This window comes from Esox lucius, chromosome 20 (assembly GCF_011004845.1).
Source record: "Esox lucius isolate fEsoLuc1 chromosome 20, fEsoLuc1.pri, whole genome shotgun sequence".
Classification (NCBI taxonomy): Eukaryota; Metazoa; Chordata; class Actinopteri; order Esociformes; family Esocidae; genus Esox; species Esox lucius.
In genome coordinates this window covers 33856311-33873656 of record NC_047588.1, presented here as the reverse complement: position 1 = coordinate 33873656, position 17346 = coordinate 33856311, and the positions used below count along the sequence as shown (strand labels likewise).

General features: G+C 44.8%; 1 protein-coding gene across 2 annotated transcripts in view; it reads right to left on the bottom strand.

Annotated features, from left to right (window-relative positions):
• The window catches only part of osbpl3b (oxysterol binding protein-like 3b), a 72555-nt gene that overhangs the window by 18772 nt on the left and 36437 nt on the right, over positions 1–17346 (bottom strand). Inside the window, exons 5-20 of one of the 2 annotated variants that reach the window (XM_010884525.5) lie at positions 17217–17330; positions 14913–15065; positions 14289–14415; positions 14057–14163; positions 12018–12113; positions 11565–11736; positions 10458–10576; positions 9371–9481; positions 8277–8414; positions 7575–7671; positions 7273–7397; positions 6777–6896; positions 5660–5797; positions 5468–5531; positions 5252–5330; positions 4952–5096 (exon numbers count right to left, since the gene is read on the bottom strand). In XM_010884525.5, the coding sequence (XP_010882827.3) occupies positions 4952–5096; positions 5252–5330; positions 5468–5531; positions 5660–5797; positions 6777–6896; positions 7273–7397; positions 7575–7671; positions 8277–8414; positions 9371–9481; positions 10458–10576; positions 11565–11736; positions 12018–12113; positions 14057–14163; positions 14289–14415; positions 14913–15065; positions 17217–17330 (1905 nt within the window). The remainder of the gene's footprint in view (positions 1–4951; positions 5097–5251; positions 5331–5467; positions 5532–5659; positions 5798–6776; positions 6897–7272; positions 7398–7574; positions 7672–8276; positions 8415–9370; positions 9482–10457; positions 10577–11564; positions 11737–12017; positions 12114–14056; positions 14164–14288; positions 14416–14912; positions 15066–17216; positions 17331–17346) is intronic. The other variant, XM_010884526.5, reaches the window with a different exon arrangement.

Below are 17346 nucleotides of genomic sequence, written 5' to 3'. Positions count from 1 at the left end.
TTGTTCTTTCAAAGCCTCTAGCTTTGTCAACCATTGCTGGTGCATCAACCCATACTGAATCTTTGTCATTGGATTGATGCTGGTTGAACAATGACACTTTGGGTGACCGTGCCAGAAACAACCTAGAAATTCATAGACCGTGCTAAAACCATCGCGTTCAGCATAACCATCAACGTAGTAGGGACCAATTTTCACTTCACCCCTGTTCAGGGCGTGCTGTATTGATATATTCTTATCGGAGGCCACATATTCAAGCCACTGTATTGAGCTGTTTGAGAATGTCTTCTGACAACGGTTGTAGTTGTCTGAGGGGACCAATGCAATGGTGTCCTTGGTGAGGAATCTGTTGCAAAAGACTTTCATGCAAGCCGAAGCAATCGTAATTGACCGGAATGGGTCAACACCACCACACTCCAGGAACTCGAGTCTGTAGCGCATACAACCCTCTCTCAATATGACCACATCATTCACGCAGTAAGCCTTTATTTCATCCTGCATGACAAAGGGGTCTGCGGAAACAGTTGCATACCATTGCAAAAACTCATCTTTTTCTTTAGCCATCATGGTATTCACACCATAGTAATGCGGTTCCGGATGGGGGCCAACATAGTTCTCATTCTCCTTGATGTTAAATTTGTAAGGAAAGTAGCCTTTTTTCGAATCCTTAAAACCCATAGCACGTGGCAAGGCTGATAGCTTCATAGGTAGAAAGCAATGACTCTCAATGTATCTCTGATTGAATGTGCTGTCTGTAAAAATCATGAGCTTGCTACCATTAGCAATAAGATTCATGATACCGTAGAAATGGTTATCGTGTAAGTACATAAAGACAGTTCTAGGGTGGGTTTCCTCGCTGTTTTGAAACTTGGAAGGTGACCATCCCGTGTTCGGTGAAAGACAACAATTTTACACCCTGTCATTTCTTCAAACCGAACAATATCTGTGAATGACACACATTCATCTAACGCTAAACCAGCCCCCTTATGTAGCTCACGACCACTAACCAGGGGCTCAGGATATGTGTACTGCGGGTTCAACATACCCATCAAACAAACAGAAAAACACGTAGAATCATTATTCACAGCCACATATAAATGTCTTATTTTTTTATTGATAATCTGATCTATCAACAATGTTTGAGCTTTACGTCGCGGGGCACCACCCTCACGGTTTTTGACAATTTGTACCACCAGTTCTAGTGATTCATCAATCATAATCTCGGCATTACTCTGCATAACACTTTCAAGTAAATTACCAAACGTGCATTCATTATATTCATCCGCTCTCATGGTCACATGTACGGGATCTATCAGAGATTCACCAATCAACTCAATCTGCAGACGATCACCAGGCCCTTGTACAAAGTCTGAGGCTCTAACAATCAAAGTATCCAAGCCTGCCATAATACTTGCGTAGAATGTGCAAAAATCACCAACTTCACCAGTATTTTGTAAATTTATCAACTGTCGTAATTCAACATTGTCAAACGCATTACGCTGTATAACTCTAACATCGCCATCACTGCACTGAGTTTGCATCAGAGAGCTCGAAGGAGTGTCAACTAGATCGTGTGAAAAATGGGGGCTACTAAGCTCGGTTAACAAGCCTTGTATCTGAGGATTATTGTGCGCATCGCTGTGTAACAAACTTCATTTGTATTATGGGGTATGGTCGATTGATTATTTGTAGAGGTTGTTGGCTGTTCCGTGTCTGGACTGTCGTTAGCATTATCTTTCGCCATTTCTCTGGTTTAACGTGTAAATAACAATCCACTTTTCAGATTTGAATATTCTAACTCAAACATACATTTACATACAGCACAGTTTTGAAGAGTTGGCTGTATTACCTTCAGCTTTCAAGCCTGAAAGAAAACCCCCTCACGCTGTGCAGCCACAAGGAAGGGTGTCCGTAACTGACCCCATTGTGGTAATGTACTTTGTCTCATCACCCGGCTGTCCTCAATCTGTTGGAATATAGAATGTTGTACCAAGGGTCAGTATGCATAGTCATAATTGTTAATAACACTTTAGAACATGACTAAAAATGTCTGTAAATAATTAAACTTACACAAAGTATCTGCTCAGGTTGTGTAAGATCACAGTCTGACCACCCAGTCCAACTGACGCAGATGCCGGTCACTTGAACTAAATACAAATAGGATTAACAAGCGTATACAGGTAATTAAAGCTGATTAACAATAATGTCAAAAGTCTACTTACCAAGATTTGGAGGTCCAAAAATGTGTTTACCAAACACGGTCAGTGTTCAAATCCGCTCAACCTAAACCGGAGATTTAAACATGCAATATGAAAGACAGCTAAAAATGAATGGATTGCGCAATTGTAAAATTGATTTACAAATTCTTAAAAAGTTGCATCACAATTCAAATAAATTACTTCAAATAAAATAACTTGTACTTACATCAGAAACGATATACTCCACGCTTGAAACACCAGCTGTCTTTTGCGGATGCTGCGGGGTTTAATTACTGTCTTCACATCGCAGCCGGGGCTCCTCCAGCAAGTCACGCCTCTTAACTTTGTCATTGGTTACATGTCATCGTTCTTCACGTTAGATTCAAATTGTGTTAGAACTATACATGCTGCAATGATACAAATTCAGGATAAAACTTAACTATTTAGTTCTTTTTGTAGCCACTTGGCAACCAAATATATTGCTATATCACGTCTGGTAGAACAGCCGTTCTCGTTAATTTTCACGGCTCAGCCGTGACATCACGTCATTGAATTGTATATATTAACGATAAACTCATCTGCTTACATATAAACGCTTGCTATTGTCACCATATCGCCATTAATCAGTTCAGCATTTAACAAACACAGGACCATAATACAGCAATACAAAATCAGATTTCACGAGTTGTTCATTAAGAGAATGCAGCACATCTTCACCCGGAAGTGACAGCATAACCCCATACTAACACAAATACTATAGTATTTTTTTTTTTAACCAACGTTGCCTATTATTAAACATTTCTATCAATGTGTAGAAAACAATCTTGCGTTGATCTCTGTTGTACAATTTCAAAAGACGCCTTTACGAATGTTTTAATTACCTGAAATAACCTATCCTTACCTGTCAACGATTCGCCGTTGTTCATGCAAATTTATACGCGACCTTGCTGGTAACTTTGTGACGTTTTGCCTTATAATGCAACTTAGAAGTTAATGCTGACTTAACCATTTGTATTACAAAACTCACCATTGCTCATACATACACTTGTTTTTATTTATAACAATATTTTAAAACCCCCCCAACCGCTACACAATCTACCTTTGCGAAATGTGTGGTTGGCCCTGGGCCGTGGATGCTCCTTCAAAATAAAAGCGTTGCTCATGCGATGTTAACTTGCTGTAGTGCTGTGTTGGACTACAAACCGTGAGACACGGGACGGTTTCTAACCTGAATGTACTACAGTTTGTATTAGTGGTTATTTAGGGACCATTACTACTGGGCAGATATAACCTTGAAGCCCATCTCTTGTTAAAATGAATATTGGGCTGAAAACTATCCGAACTCGTAAGTCCCGTCCCATCCCTTTCTTTATATCTTACAGAAAAACATGTCTCTCACGTGTAACTCCGTGTTTGTGGAAAAACACCACATTGCAAAACATGGAAGTTTACATCTGTACCACAAGGCATTGGAACCCTGGCCCCCTTTTGTTTAACACCAAACACCTTACCGCTGACACAACACTTATTTACTGCCTGGGAATTTAACATTCCGGAACCCTAAACCCCATTTGTTAATCATCAAACATAACCCACCTGTTATAACACTAGTCTGTTTTGCTCATCAGGCCTTGTAAAACATCAAACACTGACACATCAATGTAATCATAAATCACAAAGTCACCGGACATGCATACGTCACTCCTGAAGTCCCACCCTAACATACGTCATACCGGAAGTCCCACCCTAACATACGTCATAACGGAAGTCCCACCCATGCAAACCGGATGTCCCCCCACCTGTCACATCAATATGGAAGTCCCGCCCCCCAGGGCCATAAATCACCATTCTGACACAATATACCCTACACTAACTACTACTGTGTTATGAGCTGCTATGTGATCTGGCATTCTAATGTACTGCTTCAGGCCTTTCAACTTGTCAGATGCTACCACCAATTAGGCCTCTGCTTTCGGGAATTGCCCCAAGGTTTTATGCTGCTATATTATTTTATAGGGTCAGTTCTCCTTCCTCATTATATATCCTTGTTAATTTAAAGAATGCGCTCCCTACATTTTCCTTGTTTCCTGCTCCTTTTCAACTTAGATTAGGTCTTATAGACTCTGGACACACACCACATGATTTATTAATTACTACAATTTGTACTTTTAAAATGTTCATCCGGCACAGCCAGAAGAGGTCTGGTCACCCCTCCGAGCCTGGTTTCTCTCTAGGTTTCAACCTAAGCTTCGGCCCCTTTTAGGGAGGTTTTCCTCGCCACTGTGCTTCAACAATGTTGTTGCATGCTCTTTGGGGTTTCAGGCTGGGTGTTTTGTAAAGGCACTTTGTGAGAACTGCTGATGTAAAAAGGGCTTTATGAAATACATTTGATTGATTGGAAAGTTCAACTCCAGAATGCAGAAATGCATTGCTGTTTACTCAAGGGAAATGTTGTGTGTGTGTGTATGTATGTGTGAGTCAAAACTGAAGCACAACTCAAAACAAAACAACCTTTTGTATAATAATGGAACGTCTGCCGGGAACTCAGAAATACCGGTACAAAATACCGGATGTGTGTAAATAACATTTTGTTATTTTGTAAATTGTTTCAATTGGTCTTTAAGAACAGAGAGGTTCAAGACATTCGACGAATGTCCTGTACCTCCTTGATTTTTTACGGCTGTACGTTACCCAATAGTTCTAAAACACACGCACACTCGTGCCCCAGATCCCCACACGCTCATATTGCCCCTCACCTTGACGAAGGTGACTTTACACTGGCAGATATCCGAGCCGGAGTTCTTGATGGAGATCTCTCCGTAGTGTTCGATCCAGCGCTGGCCACTCAGGATGTTGTGGATACAGGACGTTACCTTGTTCCATTCATAGTGGTCCCCAAACCTGCAGAGCAGGACATGTTGGTGTGGAACGTTGTTTTTGGTAAGTGTGTGTGTGTGTGTAACGTATGGACATCGAGGACCTGGTGTGACCACAGACATGGTGACCACTCAGTCTGGGAGTGTTATGGCAGTCAGAAGCAGGAGCACAGCACTCACCCAGGCAGAATCACATGTGTTGTGCCAACGGGGACGATCTCCATCGACTTCCCCCAGAACTTGTTCTTCCACCTCATGTCTAAATGAAACACGGGTAAGATCACAGCTCAAGTAGTTGCTGTATGGGAAGGACGCTTTTGTGCCGACAAGTTCTAATGCTAGCATGCTCGTCGAAGGAAGGGTAATCGTCTCTAAAGGACCGTGGTGTTAACTCACCTTGCCAGAATATGAAGTTCTTCGAGTCGGCATGACATGCTGAAATAGGGGGGTGATGGCTGACCTGTGAACACAGAAAAATGCACCGGCTGTGATGACAAACGGCGTCGGGCGTGTACCGGCGGGACCACACCATGTAAACCATTCACTCCTTAATCGAACACACAGGGCAGGTGGATCTGTGCACAGTACCTGTTCTGCTACAAAGCGGAAGCCTTTGTCGGGGCGGTCGCACTCGTAGGTCTCCCCGAGGACGGGGTTGAAGGGCTTCCCCCCTGACCGGTGGTAGCTGGACGCATACCCCGAAACGGCAAACGTGGCTATGTACACCTACAGACAGTAAACACCCCAGCGCACCTCATTACTCCTCTGTTGGAGGAACTGTGATCAGCACATCTTCAAGGAACACTTGAGCACATACCCACAGAGGAATGCAAAAACACAAAAAGACACAACCCAAAGTCAAACACAGAGGTTCAACTGAAGGAAAGGTTCAATTCAGTTGTCTACCACTAGATTAGTGTCAATCACGGGCTGATAACAAGAAGACGGGGGGGGAAGACAACACACATGGCACCCTAAAGAGTAGTGCAATACTGTGACCAGAGCCATGTGGATCAGAGCCCTACTGGCCATCTGAAGAGTATTCACTATACTAAAGAAGGACATGTTAACACTGCGGAAAAGTCTGATGTGGTATAGGGCTTTGTAATCTCTGGAACACAGATGTAAAATCTTGCATGAATTCGGTGAGCTGCACCCTGAAATGGAAAACGTGAAGCTTTGACAAAAGGGCTGCAGAAAAACTGGTCCGCAAACCACAAGCACCGTCAGACACAAGAGTCCGTGAATCATGATTGTGCTTTAGAAACCACAGACATCTGCTAGCAGAATACCAGGGAAACAAAATAAGTTATTTACAAAACCAAAAGAGCCAGAGGCATATAACCGTCAAACAGCAAAAGGCTCAAACCAGGGCGGTGCCAGTAGTAATCAAACGCATTCCTCTAGAAATATCCTCCGGGTTTCATAAAAATACTATAGTCTGTATTGTTTTTGCGTGTGTCTGTTTTTGCGTGTGTCTGTTTTTGTGCTTCTATATTTTTTTGTGTGTATGTTTTGGTTTGTTTCTGGTTTTGTGTGTCTGTTAGTGTGTGTGTCTGTCAGTTTTTTTGTGTCTGTATGTTTTGGTGTGTGTCTGTTAGTCTGCGTGTGTCTGTTTGCAAGTGTGTCTGTTTTTGTGCATTTCTTTGTGTGTGTGTGTGTGTGTGTGTGTGTGGGTGCTCTGTGTGTCCTTATCCCCTCTCACCATGCGCTCAAAAGGGTCCTGTGTGTTAGCCGCTCTGTCCAGCAGCTCGCTGTACTCCAGCTCCTCACAGAGTCTCTGGAGTGTGTTGAGAGGCTCGTTCAACTCAACAGGCATGGCCACCTAAAGGGAAACCCACACAGAATAACAACAGAGAACGAACGGCAACACTGTATTAACCAGAACTTAAATGATGAATTGGGCTTGAATGAGTTATATGATAACGTTTTCATTTCTACAGCTCTTTCTCAGTAGCAAAGGTTTTAACAGAGGCAGAATATACACACACAAACGAACAAATACGGGCTACAAACAGTCCCTGTGACTAGGACACCGCTGTTGTGGCCAGCCATCAGCTGCACCCCCAAAGCCCAGCAGAGGGAGCAACTTGTAAAGCTATCGGGAAAGCAGCATCCAACCCCCCCCTCGGGCAAAAAATTCTTTAGGATATAGACAGTACCATGGAATATTTCCCCAACATGTCTGTTTGACTAGGTACCTTGGAAAGGTCTTTCCCTATGTTGTTCCTCAGGATGTTCCACAGGCTGATGTTGCTGGTGTTGGGACTGGGTGACGGGAGGCGAGCCCTGCGTCTCCCCACAGAGATCCCGTTCTCCACACAGCCTGGGAGTGGGGGGCGGGATTAACGTTACAATGTCACTTACGTAACCAAAGAAACGTGTCCCAAACGGCACTCACTTTTTATTATTATATACGCGTGTGATCCCAGGTCAAAAGAAAAGCACCTAATTAGAAAATAGGGTGCCGCTTGGAACGCAAGCAAGTAGAACTGTCCATCACCTGAGTTCGGCCTGTCTCTGTCCGCCTCGTTGTTGAAGTTGTCCATGGATACGCTGTCACTGACGTTGTCGCTGATGTATGAGTCATCTTCAGAGGCCTGGAAGACAGGACAACACACGGATCATTGGTGACAGGTAAAATACACCTTTTCAGCGCCCACCTCAGGGAGAGGGGATCTCAGAGGCAAGAGGCTTTCAGGTCTCCTTCACTGTCCTGTCACAACAGAGGGGGTTGGGGAACGGACGGGGGAGGGAGAACACAGAGGAGGAGGGGACAGACAGGTGAGTCAGGTGCTTCCAAAGAACACACGCTAACAGATGCATACCTCATCTCACCTATACATTTAAATGTTCAGACGTAGGTAATTAACTTCCATGTAAAAACGTTTTCCCCATGCAGCCGCCTAAATGCCTAAAGCAAAAGGAGTAGGAAGAGAAGGGGGGGATTTCAATCGCCATCTCTCTGCCCTTCTTCTTTGGTCTTGACACTTCAGCCCCCACCCCCCACAGACCATGTTCTGTAGCTCAGAGCTCTGACTGGAGGTGTCTCATTAAGTCTGATGCCAGACGTGTCCCAGCTGTCTGTTTCTCTCTCCCCTTCCTCACGGACACTACCTAATAACCACCTCTCAAACGGGCCTTTCCTCCTTCCCCCTACTGTATCGACATGTTTCAACTGGGGAGAGGAAGCTCCTTCACCAACCTCGTTTTCCGAGGAACTGGCGGACAGCAGAACTTCCTGAGCATCGAAGAATTCCGACAGAGACTCAGTGATAGATGTTCTGCTCTCATTGGATACCTGGTGAACCAGGGGGTGGGATCCATCTTTGGAGTCTTGCTTCTGATAGAAGGAAGGTGCAGTCAGTCAGGTTAAAGCGTTCACAAATTCAGAAACAAGACTCAAATGAAGCTTGTGCTGAAACTTTCAAAATAAATGTTGCTTACAGAAACAAACACAGCAAACCACGAATAAACACACACATTTCCAAAGAAAAGCAATTATACTAAATGTACCGGTAGTCATACTGTGACTGTGTACACACCGTGACAGCCTTCTCAGAAGGAAAGTACTATGAAAGTAATAGATGATCAGTGTTTTTTTGTGTATATGTTTTGGATGTGTCTTTATGAACTGTGTGCGCACTTATGTCTTTATGACATTACCAGATCTGATTCAGTAAATGTATACTGGGTCAGTTCTTAAAGACCCCAACCATTTGGGATTCACTGTGAGTGGGTCTCCTAAGGACAGATGCCAACGGACCCTGAAGGTTTAAAGCTTCTATCCAAACAACTAACAGACCTTGTAGTAGTCTCATCTATAAACAGGTTAGTTCCTCGACAGAGCTTTATATCTGTTAAAGGGATTCTAAAAGTCTGATGGAGAAAACACTGCTATTACTCTGCAGTTCTGATGTTTCATTCGATGAGACGGATGAGAGGACTCAGTGGGACACCCCTGGTGCGTTGGGACTAAGACCAGTGGATTATCAAACAAACTCCAGGGTTACCAAAATGTGGACCATTCTGAGAAATGCAAGGTTTTTCGAGAAATCCTGGTCGAAATAGTTCAAGAATCAAGAGGCAAGATATGGAAACCCTACGCGTGTTAAGCCCCTCCGACACGACAGTGGATAACAACGGCCGTGATGATGACGAGGAAAGGGAGGTGGCCATGCATGTCTATGTCCCAAATGGCACCATATTCCCCAGCGGGGGAACTACTTTCGACCGCTGAAGCAGCAGGGATAGGGTGCCATCCAGGACCCCGGGTCATCATGCAGGTTCCACACCCACCTGCAGGGGACCAGAGAGGTTTACGAGCCCAGGGGAAGCCTCTGTGACGCAGCACGACTCTGTGTGAATGTTGCCCAGTCGCTCTCTCAGTTCAGAGTTCTGGGCTATAGCCTGGATGGGACAGACAACCAGTGTTGTGTTTCAGCAGACAGCTGGGTGGTATTTATTAGTGCAAACTGTGGGGGGAAGAAAAGGATTGCAGCAAAGAAATAACTAAAAGCTTTTATTTATTAATTTTGGACAATGCCTCCCTGATTTTGTGCCTGCAACCTTCTGTTTGGCGCTCAGGAAAAACGACTCTGGAAAAACCAAAATACCAGCGATTGTCTCCAGGTGCGGTTTCATTTGATACTTTTACATTTCCAAATCAAACATTTCCTTTCACAAACGCTTGAAACAGTATTCTGCAAAACCCATATTTTAAATGCATTTTTCTTGTAATGAAAACAGGCGCTGTATGGACCGAACACAAAGCTGCAGGAATGGTGTGACGAGAGATGCCTGCTGGGAAATCGGAAATATCCGATATTCACAAGGAAACGAACAGGAAAATGAAACATGTGATGTTAGTCACCACTTCGTAGTCATCTGAGGCCCTGTATAAATAACCAATAGGGTGAAACACAGGAAGCACTATCTGGTAGCCAGGGTAAAATGCCACGGCAGACACTGGCAGACCAGCCTGACCAGCGGACAGCAGCGCCTGGCTGAGAGACCATGTCACCTTGCTGAACACAGACACCAGATCCGTCCTAAATGGTATCCTGTTCTTAATCCCTATGGAGTGTGCTACATTCAACGATTAGGTCTGGTCTCTATAGAGAATAAGGCGTCATTTGGGACTTGCCAATAGAAACAGATGGTGGACACACACATACAAAACACACACACACACACACAGGTGTGGGAGAACAGCGTAACAGGAAGACAAGTCAAACAGAGAGATTTGCGACAGTGTGAGACACAAGCTATGACACATCGGTTCTCCTGGACCGAAAACCCCACGGTGCAGCTGCAGAGTGTGTTCCTTGTTCTGGTCGGCTCTTAACGACCAGGAGAGTTTTGGTTACCGTGCCGCCGGACTCACCGAGGACAGAGCGTTCTTCAAGCCCATGACCTGAGGCGTGTCTGGGTGGTCCATCACCTGTCGCATCCTCTCCTTCTCCGACGTCAGGGAGCCCAGGGCAGTCTTCATGGACTCATGAACTGACAGGGAGAGAGAGTGTAAGAGAGACAGGACGGACGGGGGGCGGGCGGGGGGCGGGCGGGGGTGGAGATACCGAAGAAAGATAAGGTTACTCCTGTCATGCACGTCAGCATTCTGGTGTTGGGCTGAAAATGCCACCCTAATCCGGATGGCTGTGGTCAGAAAGGATGGGTGGCTGATGTGTTTGACAGTAACCAATATTACCGTTCTGGGCAGCACTTTATTTTGCAGTGCGGACGTAATTAGGTAATAACTAGGTTATTGGCAGGAAACAACACAGATACAAAGAGGGAACAACTTGGCAACAATGTGATGACCACACATCAATGGTAAGCACGTTTCTGTGGTAATTATTAGGTAACTGCTAGGAACGTTGTGGTGGAAAAGTGTTTTTACTGAGATGGCCACACTATGTAAGAACATGCTAGTAAACCCATTAATCGTTTGTTTGTTTACGCTGAAATAACACAGAATGAGAACCGCCATATTACCTAATTATTTCTATCCTGCAAAATTAAGTGCTAACGCATTTTGTAGAGGATGTCCCCGTGGCTATTTAGGGAGAGAGAGATGATGACGTACCATTTGAACCATCAGGACATAACTAGGGGTTTATCACAAAGCACCCTATTCAATATTGTGCAATTATTTTTCCCAGAATGCATAGGGATTTTATACAGAGAGTAAAGGTGCCATTTGGTTAGCATCAAGACAACCAAAGTGTTGAGAATAGTTTTCCCAAATACTTTTTTTTAACTAGTGCTTACTGTTATGATTGCTTACTGTTATGATTTATTAGTTGTTCATGACAGGCCTTACACGCCTGCTGTTGTATGCACAGAGTTCAAGAAAACTAGCTGTCACCGTTAAGACAACCCACCGAGCTCTGAACAAAGAAGAGAGAAATAATGTGTCGCTAGCTCCACTAACGTCTAGGTCTCTATTGGTTGTTAGTTACGGAGAGAGAGACAAGTGGGGGCTACGTACGGTTGTTAGCGATGCGGTAGAAATCCTCTTGTAGTTTGGCTACATCTACCGGGGAGGGGGAGTCCATGTAGGGGGGTTCAGGGTAGGTCTTCTCGTTGCCCAGGGCTGCGGTGGAAAGGTTGGGGTTGGAGGCGTGGAGACGGATGGAGCCAACAGAGACAAAGCCAGGAACCTGAAGGAAGCAGACAAAAACATTGTATCTGTTATTTGAACTTTAATGGGTATATGCCCTTTTGTTTTTTTTGTTTTTTTTAAACACATAAGCTGAGTGCACTAACACAAATTTCAAGGCCTTCTTCCCTGTATCATAGAATACCTCACACCTAATATCGGGCAATGGTTTGAGCTGCTTCCTTCCAGGAGGAAATAAAGTGAGTTGCAAGTGACATCCTGTAAATAACGTTCTGAACCACTTTCATCAACCTGCCTGTACAGCAGCCTGGGTCTCTATACCTGCAGTGTGGTTTTGGCGTCTTTTCCATCATTTTTAGAACCTCTCCATTTCCTCAGGGGTCTTTTGTCCTTCTTGGGACTGTCATACGTAGAAGCCTAAATAACAGAACAGAGGTTGAAGGAGAGAGACAGCGAGAGAAGGAGAGAGACAGCGAGAGAGGGAGAGAGACAGCGAGAGAGGGAGAGAGACAGCGAGAGAGGGAGAGAGACAGCGAGAGAGGGAGAGAGACAGAAGAGGAGAGAGAGACCGAAAGAGAGAGCGGGAGACACAAAGAACGATGCTCATATTAAGGGCTGACAATAATTATGACTTGTTCTATATTAGGGAGAGAAATGGAAAGACACAAGATAATAAAAAAAACTTCAGAGAAATCAAAAGACAGTCGGAGAAATCATCTGCATCCCAAATGGCACCTTATTCCTTATAGAGTCACTTCTCTTTTCTTAAAATAGAACAAGTCCTCATCATCATCAATGTCCTGTCAGGACCCCTCCTGTCATAAATCATTCGTTAATATCAACAGTGTTCCTCTCCATCTTTCTCATTGCTCTATAAATGGAATTAAGTGTCATTTGAGATGCACATTTACATCCTCAACTCATTCCAGTAATACTTTCATCCACCAAGTGCTCTTACAGCAAAATAAAGAAATGCCAAAGATCTGCTGTGTTGAAAAAGGTTTCAATGCTGCCTGTGAAAGAAATCGTTAACATGTCTACTACTGCATATTTACTCATTTAGCAAATGTCACTCATCCGCATATTGAAGACTAAGGCTTTAGCCTTAAAAAACAGAAGACAAATATCAGACATAACGTAAGTCCTAACTTCAGTCTAAAATGTAACCATGTTGGAGAGCAGGACTAGTCTCGTTCCAAGACACTGCTGTAAGGTTTTCTCCCCATTGTATTGCCCCATTCAGTTCCTTGTTTTACCAGGTATTTTTGTTTTTCTTCCTAGTGTTGTTCGTGAACACAGCTCACCTCCCGTGTCCCGATACATTCAGTGGTTGCACCTGTGTTTTTTCACAACTGCCCTCATTAGCATAGTATTTAGTTCTGGCCATTTGTGTTAGTGCTTTGTGAGGTATTGTTTAGTTTTGTCGATTCTACTGAGCCTGTTTTTGGATTTCAAATTAGTATTGTTCTAGTCTTCTGTGAGCTGACCCTTCTTGCCTGTGTTTTCTCACCATCGATTAGCCTCTCTCTTCTGTACCGTCGCCAGTTATCTGACCGTCTGCCTGTTCTGGAATACGCTTTTTGCCTGACCCCTTTGGATTTTCTGCTAACTCTGACTAACCCGCGTTACCGACGATTTGCCTGTACCTGGACCACGAGAACTCCTGCTCCTACTGTGTTTTAGTAAAACATTGGCAGCGGTCTGAGCTTGAAACATAAACTCTGCCTGCCCTGTGTCGTATTCCTTACAACTGCCACCCAAATATGTGGAAAGCCCGGTTGAAAAATGTGTCAACTTGACTCTCCGTTAGCCAATAACAAAGTCAAGAGAAATGTGTTTCATCACAGTTACCGGCTTGATCGACCAATCTGAATCAATCTCCAGCAGAACACCTCCCCCCTGTCTCTTATACAACCACACATATCTTGTTTCTATGTTGCTCAAAGGAGCTTGTTGCAATTTCCTACTTCTAGTGTGACATCCTCTCCCCTCCCCTCTGGCTCTCTGATCCAATGGGTTTTGAAAAGCACCGGCAGGCCCACCCCCTTAATGCCTGCAGCCATCGCTCCTCCACACTGATGCTGTTAAGAGGTAGCATGGTTGACTTTAAGGTCCCCCCTGGCGCCTGACTAACTTCATCCCCCTTCACACAGTGGGTGGACGTCACGGTACCTGCTGTTATACTACAGGACATGTATACAATTCATTCCATACGATACATCCAGAAGAAGGTTGATGATGATGATGACCAAAGACTGATCTACTGTCTCAGATGGTGGTCACAGGATTCCTCTCCTCTCTCTCTGGCGCAGATACACACACATACACATACACACAAACACACACACACAGTGTGTAACCTGCAGTAGCGCGTGGATTGTGGGTGCTGAGTAGGTTCGATGGAGGACCTCCATGCTCTGGAGCAGGTGATTCAGTTCCAGTAGGTAGGACTCACACACTGACAGATCTGCCCAGGCGGAAGAGAGGGACAACAAAAGACGACAAAAGAGAGAGAAAAAAGAGCAGTAGAGAGTTCAAGGTATTGTGAGGGGATATAACAATGAAACCGTGCGTGTGTGTGTGTGTGTGTACCTTTGGAGCACTTGTCCATGTCGTCTGAGGACTGCAGCCAGGCTGCGACCTTGGCTTGACTGGTGCAGGTCACAGGGAAGCTGCCTGCGGCGCTGACCGATGCCTGTCTGGCCAGTGAAACATGGCGCTGGAGGACACACAGACCCAGGAAAACAGACAGGCAGAATCCACCTCCTTAAACACACATCTTAAACAACCTCCTTGCGTGTTCTGACATGTGTTGAGTAACAGCGTATTTTGGAAACAGAATAAGAGATCACACTGTAGCCACTTCTTTCTACTGTCAATTTAAACACATAGGTCTTACGTAGCCTGTAAACTACTGACATGTTTCAGAGTGAAGTGTGTGTGTGTGTTGTGAGTGAGTGAATGTACAGCTATACTTGTCATGTCCGGATGTCCTCGCTAGTATAGCAAACAATCAAAAATCATGACTAGGGATATAACTTTGCCAGTCCTCATGAATTGCTTTTTTTGGGCTTGGGATTTGGGTTATAATGAGGTTTTAGTTTTTATGGTGAGGGTTAGGGGTTAGAAAGGATATAATTATGAATAGAAATCCCAAAACAAGCATGCGTGTGTGTTTGTATGTATGACTTTGAGTGTGTGTGTGTGCTGTAATACCTGTCTCTCAGCTATACTAGGAGAGCCTGGTGAGGAGAAGTGAGAGTGGTACAAGGCCTTCTCATTGGGGAACATGGTGATCTCGTTCTGACGATAGAGGCGGTGGTGTCTCAGCTTAGACACCCATTCATCAAACAGATCCTGAGACTTGATCTACAGCATCGGACAAAAACAGAGGGAGGATGGAGTGAAGGAAAAAAGAGAGGGAGCGAGAGATGGGGGTTAGAGAGAGAGAGAGAGACAGAGAGAGAGATGGAGGGGTTAGAGAGAGAGAGAGAGATGGAGGGGTTAGAGAGAGAGAGAGATGGAGGGGTTAGAGAGAGAGAGAGAGATGGAGGGGTTAGAGAGAGAGAGACAAAGAGAGAGATGGAGGGGTTAGAGAGAGAGAGATGGAGGGGTTAGAGAGAGAGAGAGATGGAGGGGTTAGAGAGAGAGAGAGATGGAGGGGTTAGAGAGAGAGAGACAGAGATGGAGGGGTTAGAGAGAGAGAGAGAGATGGAGGGGTTAGAGAGAGAGAGAGATGGAGGGGTTAGAGAGAGAGAGAGAGAGAGAGAGAGAGAGAGAGAGATGGAGGGGTAAGAGAGAGATAGAGAGAGAGATGGAGGGGTTAGAGAGAGAGAGAGAGATGGAGGGGTTAGAGAGGGGGAGGGAGATAACAGGAGTTAAAGAGATGATGCTTTCAGAGGGCAGCACAGCAGGTGCATGTACAGGGAGGAACAATACGCCTACAGTACGCACAGCAGGACTGATCCTGTAGTTTAACATGCCTACAGTACGCACAGTAGGACTGATCCTGTAGTTTAACATGCCTACAGTACGCACAGTAGGACTGATCCTGTAGTTTAACATGCCTACAGTATGCACAGCAGGACTGATCCTGTAGTTTAACATGCCTACAGTACGCACAGCAGGACTGATCCTGTAGTTTAACATGCCTACAGTACGCACAGCAGGACTGATCCTGTAGTTTAACATGCCTACAGTACGCACAGCAGGAATGATCCTGTAGTTTAATACGCCGACAGTACGCACAGCAGGACTGATCCTGTAGTTTAACACGCCTACAGTACGCACAGCAGGACTGATCCTGTAGTTTAATACGCCGACAGTACGCACAGCAGGACTGATCCTGTAGTTTAATATGCCTACAGTAGGCACAGCAGGACTGATCCTGTAGTTTAATATGCCTACAGTATGCACAGCAGGACTGATCCTGTAGTTTAATATGCCTACAGTAGGCACAGCAGGACTGATCCTGTAGTTTAATATGCCTACAGTACGCACAGCAGGACTGATCCTGTAGTTTAATATGCCGACAGTACGCACAGTAGGACTGATCCTGTAGTTTAATATTCCTACAGTACGCACAGCAGGACTGATCCTGTAGTTTAATATGCCTACAGTACGCACAGCAGGACTGATCCTGTAGTTTAATATGCCTACAGTACGCACAGCAGGACTGATCCTGTAGTTTAATATGCCTACAGTAGGCACAGCAGGACTGATCCTGTAGTTTAATATGCCTACAGTACGCACAGCAGGACTAATCCTGTAGTTTAATATGCCTACAGTAGGCACAGCAGGACTGATCCTGTAGTTTAATATGCCTACAGTACGCAGAGCAGGACCGATCCTGTAGTTTAATACGCCTACAGTACGCACAGCAGGACTGATCCTGTAGTTTAATATGCCTACAGTAGGCACAGCAGGACTGATCCTGTAGTTTAATATGCCAACAGTACGCACAGCAGGACTGATCCTGTAGTTTAATATGCCTACAGTACGCACAGCAGGACTGATCCTGTAGTTTAATATGCCTACAGTACGCACAGCAGGACTGATCCTGTAGTTTAATACGCCGTCATTTAGGAAGATATGGGGTTCCCGGAGTCAGAAGTTGAACTCCGTCCCAAACGGCCATAACCTGGTTCATTGATCACTGACTGGTTCACTTTAGGGTATTTATTTGCACTGAAGACCACAATGCAGATAAATCCCCAGGCTGCATTGTGTCTTTATCCTAAATGATTGTTAAAGTCTGTAATGTCTCCTGGTGGAGAAGCCTACTTTTTCTAATCATGTATTTAATTTATCCATGTATACTGTACCAACTGTAGGCTCAAGGGACTTGGTCCAAAGTGGTGCCCTAACATTATAGTGAATAATCCATGTAGTTAATTTGTCCTCTATGAACCGCCCCTCCCCCCCAAAACACCACACACACACACACACACACACACACACACACCAGCCTGTGATGTACAGCGCGCTGCCTTTCACTTCATTGCTCCAGCTGTCATTTACCTTCAGGTGATAGATGTTTTCCTCTGCATCCAGATCAATGCACTTGGACTTCTTCTTTATTGCCATGACGGAGAGGCCCACGTCAATGCGTCCGTGCAACTTCCCCTTGTCCACCTGAGAGGAGCAGAAC